General features: G+C 44.7%; 1 protein-coding gene across 7 annotated transcripts in view; it reads right to left on the reverse strand.

Moving 5' to 3' along the window:
- The window catches only part of mybpc1 (myosin binding protein C1), a 133,596-nt gene that overhangs the window by 38,917 nt on the left and 79,045 nt on the right, over window positions 1-15,634 (reverse strand). For all 7 annotated transcript variants that reach the window (XM_068050164.1, XM_068050163.1, XM_068050162.1 and 4 more), the window contains 4 exons: window positions 15,003-15,168; window positions 13,260-13,366; window positions 10,521-10,654; window positions 2,290-2,449 (listed from right to left, as the gene is read on the reverse strand). In XM_068050164.1, the coding sequence (XP_067906265.1) occupies window positions 2,290-2,449; window positions 10,521-10,654; window positions 13,260-13,366; window positions 15,003-15,168 (567 nt within the window). The remainder of the gene's footprint in view (window positions 1-2,289; window positions 2,450-10,520; window positions 10,655-13,259; window positions 13,367-15,002; window positions 15,169-15,634) is intronic.

Raw genomic sequence — 15,634 nt, forward strand, 5'->3', positions numbered from 1 at the left:
GCCTGCTTTAATGTCCTTCCCCTGATTTTTCCCCATATCCTTTAATGCTCCTTTTTTTCAATTATCCAAATCCAGTCTCAATAGCCCTTGTGATAAAGCAATCCAAATCCAATAACTCACTGTGTTAAAACCTCTCATCCAACTTCCTCCTTGAGCTCACCCTGAGTGTCGACCCCCTTGTTTGATTCATTAACTGCCCAATCACACACCATTTGCCCTCTCAAAACCTTTTATCTTTTTGAAAGCCTCTGCCCCAATGAAAAAGCCCCAGGTTTTCCAGGCTTTCCTCATGAACTCTAACTTCACAATCTCAGCATTATTCTGGTGTGTCCTTGCTGTATTCTTCGCACGAATCTAGTTGTTAAGTGCCTAGAAATCATGCAAGTGGAATGTTATTCCCCCAGGAAAAGCTGGGAATCCAAATCTTCTGGGTTTTCATCCAAAGCAGCCGACAAACTGTCCTCAAGGAGCTAGAGGTATCGATTCCATCTGTCTTAAAGTGTCCCTTAAACGGAACTAGGAGATGGGGGAGGGGGTTGTTGTGTGAAGACTTTTTTTCTGACTGCACCTCAATTACACCATGACATCATTTTGTGGGTGTTGGCAGTCTAAAGTCAAAGAGCAATTAGATACTAGAAGGATCAGCTTTTAAAAAAAAATTCTCAGGATGTTCGTGTCACTGGCTAGACTGGCATTGATAGTCCTTCCCGGGTTACCCCTGGAGAAGGCGCTGGTCCTGCCACTACCACAGTGGGTATAGTAGCATAATGGTTATGTTACTGGACTAGTAATCCGGAGGCTCCAGCTAAAGGTTTGCAGATATAAGTTCAAATCCCATCACAGCAGCTGGCGAATTTAAAGTCAGTTAATAAAATACATCTGGGATTTAAAAAAAAACTGATATCAGTAATGACCATGAAACTACTGGGTTGTTGTCAAATCCCATCTGGTTCACTAATGTCTCTTTTGGACAAGGAAATCTGCTGTCCTCACCTGGTCTGGCCTACATGTGACTCCAGACGCACAGCAATGTGGTTGACTCCTAACTGCCCTCTGAAATGGTCCAGCAAGACACTCAGTTACGTCAAGGACAATTAGGGATGTGTAACAAATGCTGGCCTGGCCAGGAACATCAACATCCTGTGAATGAATTAAAGGGGCCAGATATTGTAGCAATAAAGATGATAAAATATTTTGATTCTCTCGCTTGAGGTTGATCCAGCCGCAGCTAAGGTGTTGTCCCAAGTTGACCTTTTGGGTCATACGCTCCCACATTATAATAACGTGATGCACAAAATAAATCCTCCTCATTTTCTGCATGATTCTTTTGTCAATTACCTTAAATTAGCATCTTCTGGTTACCAACTCTCCTGCCAGTGAAAATCCTTTCTCCTTATTTACTCTATCAAAACTCCACATAGTTTTGAACATCTCTATCAAATCGACCCTCAACCTTCACTGCTCTGAGGGTGACAATCTCAGCTTCTACAGTCTTTCCACATAACTGTGGTCCCTTATCATTGGAACCATTCCAGTAAACTTCCTCCACCCCCTCTCCAAGGCAGTGACATCCTTCCTGAAGTGTGGTGCCCAGAATTGGACACAATACTCCAGTTGAGGCTGAACCAGTATTTAATAAAAGTTTATCATAACTTCCTTGCTTTGGTACTCTATTCCTGTTAAAAAAAGCCAAGGATCCCGTACGCTTTTCTAACAGGCTCCTCAACTTGTCCTGCTATCTTCGAGGATTTCTGTACATACAACCCACGGCTCTTGTAGCCCTTTCAAATTGTACCATTTTCTTTATGTTGCCACTCCTCATTCTTCCTACCAAAATGCAAAAGTGCGGTTGCTGAATGCACAGCAATGATCACAGAATCACAGACTAGTACAGCACAGAAGGAGGCCATTTGGCTCATCAAGCCTATGCTGGCTCATTCAAAAAGCTATCCAATTCGTCTCACTCTCCTGCTCTTTCACCATAATCCTGCAATATTTTCTCCTTCAAATATTTATCCTTTTCCCTTTTGAATGCTCCTAGAGAATCCGAATCCATTGCCCTATCAGGCAGTGCATTCCAAAGCCTCGTTACTTATTGGGTAAAACCAGTTTTTTCCTTATGTTGCCTCTGGTTCTTTTGCCAATCACCTTAAATCTGTGCTCACTGGCTATCGACCCTTCAGCCATTGGAAACAGTTTCTCTTTATTTATTCTATCGAAATCCCTCACGATCCTTCGAAACAGCAATTAAAAACACAGCGACATGGTATCTTTGTAACGGTCACTTACCAACTACCTTTATTTTCAGCTGAGCACGGTCCTCCCCGGCTTCATTTTGCACCATAATCTTGTATGATCCGGAGTCATCTCTCTCAGCTGCATCAATGACCAATGAGGTGTGATCAGGGAATGATTCAGCCCTCACCCGGCTTCCGGTCTCCATGATTGCCTGCAGAGAACACCACACTGAGCACCAATACACCCTCACCATGTACAACACCCTCACCGTGCACAACACCCTCACCATGTACAACACCCTCACCATGTACAACACCCTCACCATGTACAATACCCTCACCATGCACAAAACCTTCATCATGCACAATACCCTCACCATGCACAATACCCTCACCATGCACAATACCCTCACCGTGTACAACACCCTCACCGTGTACAACACCCTCACCGTGCACAATACCCTCACCGTGCACAATACCCTCACCGTGTACAATACCCTCACCGTGTACAACACCCTCACCATGCACAATACCCTCACCATGTACAACACCCTCACCATGTACAACACCCTCACCATGCACAAAACCCTCATCATGCACAACACCCTCACCATGTACAACACCCTCACCATGAACAACACCCTCATCATGTACAATACCCTCACCATGTACAACACCCTCACCATGTACAACACCCTCACCATGTACAATACCCTCACCATGTACAACACCCTCACCATGTACAATACCCTTACCATGTACAACACCCTCATCATGTACAATACCCTCACCATGTACAACACCCTCACCATGTACAACACCCTCACCATGTATCACACCCTCATCATGTACAATACCCTCACCATGTACAACACCCTCACCATGTACAACACCCTCACCATGTATCACACCCTCATCATGTACAACACCCTCACAATGTACAACACCCTCACCATGTACAATACCCTCACCATGTACAACACCCTCATCATGTACAATACCCTCACCATGTACAACACCCTCACCATGTACAACACCCTCACCATGTACAATACCCTCACCATGTACAACACCCTCACCATGTACAATACCCTCACCATGTACAACACCCTCACCATGTACAACACCCTCACCATGTACAATACCCTCATCATGTACAATACCCTCACCATGTACAATACCCTCACCATGTACAACACCCTCACCATGCACAATACCCTCACCATGTACAACACCCTCACCATGCACAATACCCTCACCATGCACAATACCCTCACCATGTACAACACCCTCACCATGTACAATACCCTCACCATGTACAACGCCCTCACCATGTACAATACCCTCACCATGTACAACACCCTCACCATGTACAACACCCTCACCATGTACAATACCCTTACCATGTACAACACCCTCATCATGTACAATACCCTCACCATGTACAACACCCTCACCATGTATCACACCCTCATCATGTACAACACCCTCACCATGTACAACACCCTCATCATGTACAACACCCTCACCATGTACAACACCCTCACCATGTATCACACCCTCATCATGTACAACACCCTCACCATGTACAACACCCTCACCATGTACAACACCCTCACCATATACAATACCCTCACCATGTACAACACCCTCACCATGTATCACACCCTCATCATGTACAACACCCTCACCATGTACAACACCCTCACCATGTACAATACCCTCACCATGTACAACACCCTCATCATGTACAATACCCTCACCATGTACAACACCCTCACCATGTACAATACCCTCACCATGTACAACACCCTCACCATGTACAACACCCTCACCATGTGCAACAACCTGTTTTATATAGTCAGAATTTACAGCTTCCAGGCTATTCGGAGATGGGTGTTCAGAGTTAGCAATAGTGTCACAGGTTGCAGGGAGGTTTCGGAGAAGAGGAAATTGGCAATGGCCACAGTGACAGAAGGGGTCATTTGTGATTTTGATTCGAGTAGTCTCAGTACTGCAGCAGAGGCAGATACCTGATTGGAGAGATTTGAACATGGATTTAAACATGGATTTGGGAGGCGACAACACATTCAAGGAATTCACAGAATCACAGAACTGTTACAGCGCAGAAGGAGGCCACTCGGCCCATCATGTCTGCACTGGCACTCTGAATGAACAATTCACCTAGTACCACTCCCCTGTCTTCTCCCCATAACCCTGCACAACAGTCTAATTCCCTTTTGAATGCTTCAATTGAACCTGCCTCCACCACATTCTCAGGCAGCATATTCCAGACCTGAATCACTCACTGTGTGAAAAAGTTTTTCCTCATGTAGCTTTTGCTTCTCTTACCCATTACTTTAAATCTGTGCCCTCTCGTTCTCAATCCTTTCACTAGTGGGAACAGTTTTTCTTTATCTACTCTGTTCAGACCCCTCATGATTTTGAATACCTCTATCAAATCACTTCTCAGCCTTCTCTTCTCCAAGGAAAACAGTCCTAACTTATCCAATCTATCTTCATAACTGAAATTCCTCATCCCTGGAACCATGCTCATGAATCTTTTCTGTACTCTCTCCAATGCCCTCACCTCTTTCCTAAAGTGCGGCGCCCAGAACTGGACGCAATACTCCAGCTGAGACTAGTGTCTTGTTCAAGTTCAACATAACTGCCTTGCTCTTGTACTCTATGCCCCTATTAATAAAGCCCAGGATACTGTATGCTTTATTAACTGCTCTCTCAACCTGTCCTGCCACCTTCAATGACTTATGAACATATATACCCAGGTCCCTCTGCTCCTGCACCTACTTTAGAATTTATATTATTTCTCCATGTTTTTCCTACCAAAATGAATCACTTCACATTTCTCTGCATTGAATGTCATCTGCCACCAGTCCTTTTTCAGTTCTACACCATCCTCCTCACAGTGCACAATGCTTCCACGTTTCGTATCATCTGCAAATTTTAAATTGGGGGAGGAAAGGGAGGTTGGTTCTGGGGTGATGGTTTACAAGAACAGAAAGAGGGTGGGGTTTTGCTTGAGGTTGGGGAGCGACGTTAACAGCGGTTTTTGAAAGACAGGTGGTCCATACCCAAGGAGAGAGAACCATTTAGGTTCAGGAAGGGGGAAATAGGGTGGTCAGCAGCTGAGTGTGAATGGGGTTAAGAGGGTCTTATAGCTAGGTGAGCTTGGAGGGGGCATGAGGGGTGATGACAGAGAAAGTGGAAAAATATGCCAGCGTTGAGGATGCCTTGCGTTTGCCCTTACCCAATATGCAGTGTGGCGCATCTTCAGCTGTAAATGGTACGCGCGTCCTGCCCACCATATTTGGCATTAGTAGTCCAAGTAGCACCTGTAAAATTGGTGCTGTGTACACCAATTAGGCCGAGCTGTGGAAAGGACCTATGGGTCAATCAATAGATTGTTCCTGCCTCATGAACTAAAAGCAAGGTTACGTTTAGCTGAGAATTTAAAAGCTTTTTTTAAAAAAAAAATTAGCTTCACATGCTTCTTTCAGGTAAGACTATTAAATTTTGGTTTTAGCATTCAACCCAAGTGAAAAAAGCTTAAATGACTACTGGCACAAACCTCTGCCTACCAAGAGAGTCTACTGAGGAAATTAGACACGTGCAGCTGGATGGGTTCCAGATTGCCAATCAGCGAAGTGGCATGCACATTTCAATTTTAGAGGAAGGAGGGGTTGGGATGAGGGTAAATTCTCCGAGTGCAATGTGCAGATTCCCAGCTCGTTACAGGGACCAATATCCCTCATCACAGAATTTCACATCCATCAGACAAATGGATGAAGACGCTTAGGAACATTTTACTACATTAAAAGCACCAAGAAAATAGATGTTGTTGTTAAATGGACAAGCCGAGCGTGAATTGGGTCAAGATAATCTTATAGCTAGGTGAGCCACACTCCATATTGGGTAAGAGCAAACGCGAGGCACTCTCAACACTGGCATCTTTTTCCAGTTTCTCTGCCATCCCCCCTCATGCCCCCTCCAAGCTCACCTGGCCAAAAGACTCTCTTGACCCCATTCACATCGGCATGTCCATTTAACAATAACATCTATTTTCTTGGCTCTTTTAATGTAATAAAATGTTCCTAAGCATCCTCATCCATTTGTCTGATGGATGTGAAATTCTGTGATGAGGGATATTGGTCCCTGTAACGAGCTGGGAATCTGCACATTGCACTCGGAGAATTTACCCTCATCCCAACCCCTCCTTCCTCTAAAATTGAAATGAGCATGCCACTCCGCTGATTGGCAATCTGGAACTAATCCAGTTGGAGGTTTTAAACCTTTCAAACATTTATAACATGATGAAGGGAATAGATTGTGTTTGGAGGGCACAATTTTAAATTGTGCAACTCCGCATTTAGGTTAGATGTCAAGAGGTAGCTATTTAGCCAGAGAATAGTGAATGTCTGGAACAGGCTGTCAACTCTACAGGTAACACTGAATCCTTCAAGCTAGAGCTGGACAGGTCACTGCCTAGGGCAGAGATTGCCTTATGTAAGATGTAGGTGCTGCAGGAAATTCAGGGTAAGTGTGATCTCCTTGACTAGTTTCCATCGCCCAAGGGGGTTGGAAAGGAATTTCCCACATTTCACCCTGTTCAAATTGGCCTTGGTATTTCACCTCTTCCAGAAGATCACATGGTTTTTGGGTGGGGTGAGGTGAGGAGTGCCTGTAGTGTGTGGGATAGGCTGGATTGAATCGGAGGATCTTTTCCTGTCTGTCATTGTTTGCATCTATTCTACAAGATGCACTGCAGCAACTTGCGAAGCATCCTTCGACAGCACCTTCCAATCCTGTGACCTCCAGCATCTAGAAGGATAAGGGCAGCAGATGCACGAGAACACCACCACCTACAAGTTCCGCTCCAAGTCACACACCATCCTGACTTGGAAATACATCACTGTTACTGGGTCAAAATTCTGGAACTCCCTCCCAAACAACACTGTGGGTATACCTACACCAGGGATAGGCACCGACATGTTGCACCACGGATATTTGACAAAATTATTTTCTTAGCCGCGGACATGGGGGCAATTAAGCTGTATAAAAAGTCTATAGCCAATCTAATGCCATCAAAACATGTTTCTCCCCATAAGTAAAATAGCTAAGCAGACAAACATCAATGGAAAGCAGCACAACTGCATTAGCTAGCTAGCAAGCAAAATAGTAAGCAATGCAATGCAAATTACTTTTGTTGACAGAATAGAGTGAGCTATATCATGTCATGGGTGGTAGATGGACCTTATCAGATGACCTCTGTGGATTCACACTGTGTCAGGAGTGCAAGTTCATCCAATAAACCAAGAAACTCAAGGAGAGGATTGTTATTGTGGTCATTGAGGTGAGGCAGTAGAAAAATCAGCAATAGGAAAGTGGACCATTTCTCACACTGCTGTTGCCACAAGACAATTTAACTCATGATGGTCTCTGTGCAACTTCACCTGCTTCTAATATGTGTCTGAAGACAGGGCAGTCAACAATAGGGCAGTGATCTCCAAATCAGGAGAATTTTATTGGGTGAAGCAGATAGAGTCATGTAAAACAGAAGAGCTGAGTGGGACAGAAAGATTAACTGTAGGGAGTCAAGAGTAGTTTATTCATCTTGGCAGGCTGTGAAACAAGGCCCTAGATTCTAAAATACAGAAACAACAGAATCTCTCATAGACAAAATGTCATTTGCTCATCAAAGCTAGTGACAAAATTAGATAAACCCAATTACAAATAAAGAGCACCCTTCAGTTCCTCCAATAAAGGGATTCTCTTAAATTCACATGTCAATATCTCAGTCTGTCACTGTCAATTCCGATTCAGCTCTGACAAGATAAATAATTAACAAAAAGCTTTTATGCAAAAAGTTGGGTTGTTACTGCATGTATTATTCATTTACAAAATGTTTAGTCACCATATGTAAGATTAACCAATTTATGCCCAAGCCAAATCTCTTACCTATTAGCAAAGGTGCACTTTTAACATAATGTAATTATATGATACAGACAACTTTCAAATGACATTGGCTACTCAGGTTATCTGTCCTCAAACTGGATAGTAAATGATGCACATTGCAGTTACTGATCTTTGACATACTTTTAAAACTTGTCCTTTAAGCCAATTCGCAGCAAAAAAAAATCAGTTAATGACTGTTTCTAACATGGTCATTGAAACAAATAAAATTTTTACTATGTCTTGCCCAACAGTTTTTAAACCTGTAAATACAGCATAGATTTTGTTAATGAATCGTAGCGAGTTCATCATAGATTAAGGTTTATTAAAGCTATCCATTACATTGTATTTACTAACTATTGTATATGGGTCAGCAACATCCTGATTTTTGCCAAAATCACTCAGCCCCATTACGCCATACTGTTGTATTCATGAGGAACTTACAGTACTGACTTTTGGAAATTCCTTGGATTTTCTTGCCTCTTTTCCCCTCAATACAAGTTCTGGGACAATGTGATTCCAAATGGATAGCAGCAGCATTGTGACATTTATATAGAAGTAAAAGTCCAGTAACTTTCAACATGTCACTGAGCTTGTGTCCCACGTGAAAGTAATACATGCTAGAGTGCAGAAATTGAGACATTCCCTAAGTGACTTTTGCCATTTTAAAATGAGTTTACATAACTTAAGCTTTTAAACTTGTATTTTGAAATAACCTAGCTGCTAGGTTAAAGGCTTGAAGCAGGGGTGTCCAACCTTTTTACGTGGGGGGCCACATTACAATTTTTCCCTGAACAGGACCAGTGAGACAATTTCGGAATGATAAAGGCATTAAAAATTTATCTTACTATTAATCAAAACAACCAACGTGCATTTTGTCAAGAAGCTTTAAATTAGAAAATTAATTAATTGACTTACTTTCTCATCACTATGTTGGACACTGATTTAGTGAGATTCCGGTCAATTTTTTGCTTGCACGGGTAGTCATTGTTTGTTCGCACACTTCTTGTAGCGATGCGTAGTATTCCCGATAGATGCCCATCTATCAGGAGTGATCTTGATCACTCTCTCTCCCTCCTCTGTCTGTCTGTCTGTCTATCTCTCTCTCACTGTCTCTCACTCCCCCTCCCTCTCTGTGGTTCCCACTCTCTGTGTCGTCCCCCCATCTCTCTCCCTTTCTGCCCCCACTCTCCCTCTCTGCCCCCTCTACCTCTCCCTGTCCCCACTCTCTATCTCTCCCTGTCTCCCCCTCTATCACTCTCCCTGTCCCCACCATCTCTCCCTCTCTCCCTCCCTGTCCCTCCTCTGTCTCTCCCTGTCCCTGTCCCGCTGTCTCTATCCCTAACCCGCTCTCTCTCTCCCTGTCCCCCACCACCTCTCCCTATTCCCCCCCAGACCTCCATCCCCCCCTCTCCCTCTCTCCCTATCTGTCTCTCTCTCACTCTCTCTCTCCCTGTGCCCCCTCTCTGTCCCTGTCACCCTCTCTCTCCCTCCCTGTCCTCCCCTCTCTCTCTCCCTGTACCCCCTCTCCCTGTACCCCCTCTCCCTATCCCTCTTTCTCTCTTCCTGTGCCCCCATCTCTCTCTCTCTCTCCATATCCCTCTCTCTCTCTCTGTCCCTCCTTCTCTCTCTCCCTGTCACCATCCTGCTCTCACTCTCTCTCTCTGACAGTTGCTTTGTGATTGGTCAATTTTTTAAAAGTTCGCAGCTGTCAGATTCACAACAAACAGGTGTTTAGAGCGGGAAAAGTGCTTCTGATTTGAACAAGCTTGTGGCTTTCGGCCGGCTTTTTAAAAAAAATGGGAACTGGCTAGAAAACGGTGAACTTGTCCGAATCAGAAGTGTTGTTCCTGCTCTAAACACCTGTCAGCTGTGAACCTGGTGACTGTGAATTTTTTTAAAGCTGGACTGGAGCTAATGGGAAATTTCTCATCCCTGAAATTAGCAGTCATGGACCTCAAAAGTTTTACCACAGACACTGGTGTCCGTGTACGGACACGTTGCCGACCTCTGACATACATCACATGGACTGCAGCAGTTCAAGGTGGATCACCACCACCTTCTCAAGAGCAATTAGGGATGGACAATAAATGCTGGCCTTGCCAGCTATGGTTACATCCCGAGAATGAATAAATATTGTTTTTTTACATAAAATGTTGAACATTTAATTAAGAGAAAAGAAATCCCACAGCTGCATCCTGAGGGTTGATTTTTCAGACATGTTGGATCTAATCTCACACACCTACAACTGGAAAGAGCACTTTTAAATTGCTGGACATCAGGATTACCTCAGCAGGTAATGAGATGACTTACCTTTTCACCTTTCATCCAAACAATTCTTGGCATTGGTTCTCCTGTGACAGGAATGTCCAGTCGCATTTTGTTTCCAGCCACAATCACTATTTCGGGCGTCTTGGAAAGATGGTCCAGGTGGAGTCTGGGAGCGTCTAGTGGAGCCAATGTTAGAAAGACAAAAATTATACACAGAAACCTTTGTCCCAGGATATGCTGCCTTGCAAATGTAGTTTAGGATAACCCCTACACTGCTTTGTCATTTACTTGCTTCATCATTGAGGGTCACCAACTCTAATTGGACGTAATCTAGAAGGTTTCATCACATGACCCACTGCACACCACCACCCCCCCCACCACACTCCCACCATTAGTAGTAGAACACGCCTATTCTCGTAATGGCCCATCCTCCCATTCCAATTGGAAAGGGAAGAGACTCTGATTACCCAATTGGATGATTCTTGACCGTCAGTTAAACAACTCATCTTCCCCATCCCTGCCCCAATCTCCAATATTTTTATGGCCAATATACAAAGTGTTTGAAAAGCCTCATGTGATTTTTCCCCCCGGCGTTTGCTTGCAGCAGGGTCCCGGAGATTGATCTTTACTACCTGGAGACTCCAAGACAAAGCTGGAGGGTTGGCAACTCCTAACTCACCTTGCTCGCCACAGAAGAGGTTTTTCTGTAACTGTAGAATCCCTGTTAATTGACCGGAATGTGAATCTGAGAATGGGGGGCAGAGGTTAGTGAAAAGGAGAGGAAAGGGACAAAAGTAAATTCTTCCTCGGGGCTTCTTTTAGAATAAATCAGGCCAGCTGTGACCGCCAATTCTGCATTCCAATGCACCTAGCCTGTCTGAGCCTCACCAATTTCATACCATACCAAGCCCCAGAGGCAGGTCTGAATGTGGGCAGGGGAATGGGGCTGAGGGGAGGGATGGTCAGAGTGCAAAATTGTTTTGGGGGCTTCCAACTTCACAAAATATTCAAAACATTCCAAGTTTTCTTTGGGTCTTTTTTTTTGTGAGGTCTCTAACTGGGTCCCTTTAAGGACCTCATTCCTGGGTCAGGCTGCTCAAGACCCCAAAATGCCAGCTGAAGTTTGTCAATGTGAGCCCCGACTGGGGCAAAAGGAACCCAGATCTGAAATAAGCCCAAGAGCGGAATCCTGTGTTCCTATCAGGCAGCCACCAGGGCCACCTAAAAAAAAAAGGCCCCGGACCAATTTACCATTGGCTTGAACTCCAATGCAGATTTGGTACTGGCCTCAGCCTGTTAAATGGGCATTGCTGCATCTGTTTTTGACCCATAAAAGGGAGAATAAAGATGTTGAATTTAGATCCTGATTACTGACGGGGTAGGTCATTCAGCGCATCTTTGCTCATCCATTCAGAGACACATGACATGTTGCAGTATCCAATTGGGTCTTAAATGATCCCAGGGTTTTTGGTGCCACTACTGTATCTGGGATTCCCTCCCATGTGTTGCTCACTCCCTGTGTGAAAGAGATCTGCCCAATATCAGTCCTAAATTTTGGTAGGAATAATAAGGGGGCCATGTACGCCTTACAACAAAGATCCGAGAGCACGGAGAAACAAAATCACTAAATTAGCAAGACAGGTTAATCCAAATGTACGCAGTGGATGTACCTACACCAGAAGAACTGCAGCTGTTCAAGAAGGCAGCTGACCACCATCTTCTCAAGGGATGGGTAATAATGCCAGCAATGCTCACATATGAACAAATACAGAAAACATACTCTGACTGGCAGGATGTGACAAATCGTGTTTCCCAGGCTTCTGTACTAGAGCTTTTTTTTGCTGTATATATTAATGACTTGGATGAAGGCACAGAGAGCTGTATATCCAAGTATGCAGGTGACACTAAATTGGGAGACCCAGTAAATTGTGTAGATGGGAGGAGCAAATGACAAAGGACCCAGACAGACTAAGTGAATGGGCAAAACTGTGACATATGATCAAGTGTAGAAAAATATTTGAAGCAGAGGAAATACAGGGCTCTGATGAGAGAGGGGGACAGTAGAGCTGATCTTTGGATTGATTTAGAAAAGATCTGACGCACACAGGATGGGCTAATTTTCCAGCCGGCGCGGGACCCCCACACCAGGACCATCCACCTGCGTGATCGTCCCAGAGATGGCCAATTCAGGACGGCGGGTGAAGTTCCCAAGGCTGTGGGCACTGGCAACCCCACAGGGAGAGGTCAGCACTGCTGATATAGGTGGGGAACCGGGAGGGCGCCTCAAACTGGAGGCACCCTCTGAAGACTTCTGAAGTTATTAAAAGTAAATGTGGTCATGGTTGACAGGCCATTATTGTGGAGGGGTGGGGGGGGGGGATTTAAAGCAGGTGTCGATGGCTCCACCCCCAGCCTGCTGCCAGGAGGTGAGAGATGGAGGGCTCCACACACAGTGGAAGGGTCACTCGCATGACAGGAAGAGCCCATCTTGATTGAAAAATGGCCCCTAATTGGGCCCTTACATGGCATAATTGGTTGCCTGTCTTGATTGAGTGGGCTGCCAACTCTCTTCCCTGCTCAACCCTGGGCAGATCCCCCAGAGGCGGGAACATGTCGGGGAGCTGTCCCGACGTAATTCCCCCCTATATTCCTGGCACCTCCAGTCTCTAACCCTGTCTCAGGTGTGTTGGGAAAATTCAGCCCAATGAGTCCAATGGTCTCCTTCTGTGTTGCCAACTTCCTGTTTCTACAGATATGTGTGGTCTCCATGGTTTCACTTACCAATCATACGAAGTTTAGCTCCCAATTTTATCGTGTAGCCATCTGGGATGAAAGTGTACTCTCCATCATCATCCAAAGCCACCTTTTCCACCACCAGCTTGTGTACTCTTCAATTACAAAACACAACTCCTTAGCTTTTTGCCAAAATCTTGCACAAAGTAACCAATTAAGAAACTACAAAACAGCAGCTGTTCCAATCTTATCACAGAAGTTATGTTAAACTTCTACAGAACTTGGTTAGAGCACACTTGAAGCGCTATGCACAGTTTTGGTCTCCGTATTCCGAAAAGGATATAGAGGCACTGGAGAAGAGAAGAAAGAAAAGGATTTACTAGGATGATACCAGAATTTTAAAAGGTAATAACAATCAGGAAAGACTGAAGAGGCTGGCGATCTTTTCTCTCGAAGGCTGAGGGGTGGCCTGATAGAGGTCTTTTAAATTATGAACAGGTTTGATAGGGTAGAAGTAGAAATGTTTCCAATTATAGGGAAACCAGAACTAGGGACCATAAACAGAAGACAGTCACTAATCATTCCAATAGGGAATTGAGGAGAAACTTCTTTTCCCAGAGAGTTAAAAGGAGGAGGGAGGAGGGCAGAGGTTGATGAGATGATTGAAATTGGTGAAGTGTGGCAAAATGACAGGGGCAATTATTTGATTCAACTTACTATATGAAAGCTATTCTTTGTGCTAAAAATGAAGATCCACTAAATTCGAATGAAAAAGTTTTAGAAAAGGTGTCAGGTGAATTAAAAGAATACACCAGCATTGATTCGACAGGCAAAGAAGATGATAACGGTCTATACCCTCCACAGTTTCTACACAGTCTAACTCCAATGGCCACGGCATCACACAAACCTAGACTCAAGGAAGGAACAGTAATCATGTTGCCATGAAACTTGAATCCTAAACAACAACTGTGTCATGGAACAAGACTGGTATTTAGGAAGCTGTTATCTTTGATGATAGATGCTAAAATGCTGAAATTATAAGTGTTAAATTTCAAGGAAATACAGTGTTTATTCCCTGACTAATATTGAGCCCATCAGATGTAAACCTACCTTTTCAACTCGGGAGAGGTAAGTTCCCAATTCGACTTTATGGGCTAGATTTTACCTTAGGCAGACGGGAATTCGCCACCGTCGTCAAAGTCGGTGGCGAACCCGCTTCCGCCTAGCATGGGGATCCGTCCCGCATTTTACGGATCCCCGGGCTTTAATTGTCCCGAGGCGGGACTTCCACCCACTTGAGGGAGGAGGTCCCGCCTCAGTGAGCTGCCGGCCAATCAGCGGGCCGGCAGCTCTTAGTCCCAGCAGTGCCACCGGGAGCGGTGGCCACTGCTGGGACTGCAGCCCAGCCGAAGCCGTGGATCCAGGAGGGAGGGTAAGTAGGGACATGCCTCACCAGGGGGATCGGTCCTTCCCTGGTGAGGCTGGAGTGGTTGTTTGGGGGGACGGGGGGGCATCTTGGGTTAACACAATTACTAAACTGGAACGCTCTGCCATCGTAGAACAGTGGGAACATATTCAATAGTAACTTTCACAATGGAATTGGATAAATACTCGAAAAGGAAACATGTTTGCAGGGCTATGAGGTAAGATCAGGAGAGTGTGACTAATTGGATAGCTCTTTCAAAGAGCTAACATAGGCACAATGGGCTGAATGGCCTCCTGCTGTGTTGTTGGCTTCTCTGAACTGAGGGTGAAGATTAGTTAATTGCTCGCAAGTGATGTGAACCTCACCTTTTTCTGTGAGTTATCTTTATGTGTTCACTTGGATAGATCACTTGACCATTCTTGTACCACTTTCCACCCACATTCGCTTCCGATATTTCACACTCAAGCACTGCCTGTTGACCAGCTCGGACTACTTGGTCAGTTAGATTCTGCAATATCTTCAGAGGTTTCACTGGAAAGGAGACAATGCCAAGTCATCTCATGTATCTTGTAGAGCACGAAACACTGCTCATTTCCTCAACTAACCATTTACCTTCCTTGAAAAGAAGAACCATCATGGTCAATTATCCTCAAGTCAAATGGAACCAATTTTCCTGGGACTGATAATCATTTGACTGCTCCCAGTTAAATTCTGGGCTCAAGAATCAGTCAGGTTGGTGTGGGACTGGAGTCATGTGTAGGCCCAGACTGGGTAAGGATGATAGGTTTCCTTTTCTGAAGATGAGTGAACCAGTTGGGCTTTTCCAACAAGCTTTCATGGGTCAGAAATTCCCTTGGAGTTGCTCCAGTGTAACTTCACTGGAAGTGTGGCAGAAACTGCACTTAAACAGGTTTTTCCCCACACTGCTGGTGGTGGTTTGGGAGCAACTCCAAGGAAACTCACGGCTATCGTTGGTTGTTTATGCTGGTGCAATCCC

This window comes from Heterodontus francisci, chromosome 18 (genome assembly GCF_036365525.1).
Source record: "Heterodontus francisci isolate sHetFra1 chromosome 18, sHetFra1.hap1, whole genome shotgun sequence".
In the NCBI taxonomy this organism is placed as follows: Eukaryota; Metazoa; Chordata; class Chondrichthyes; order Heterodontiformes; family Heterodontidae; genus Heterodontus; species Heterodontus francisci.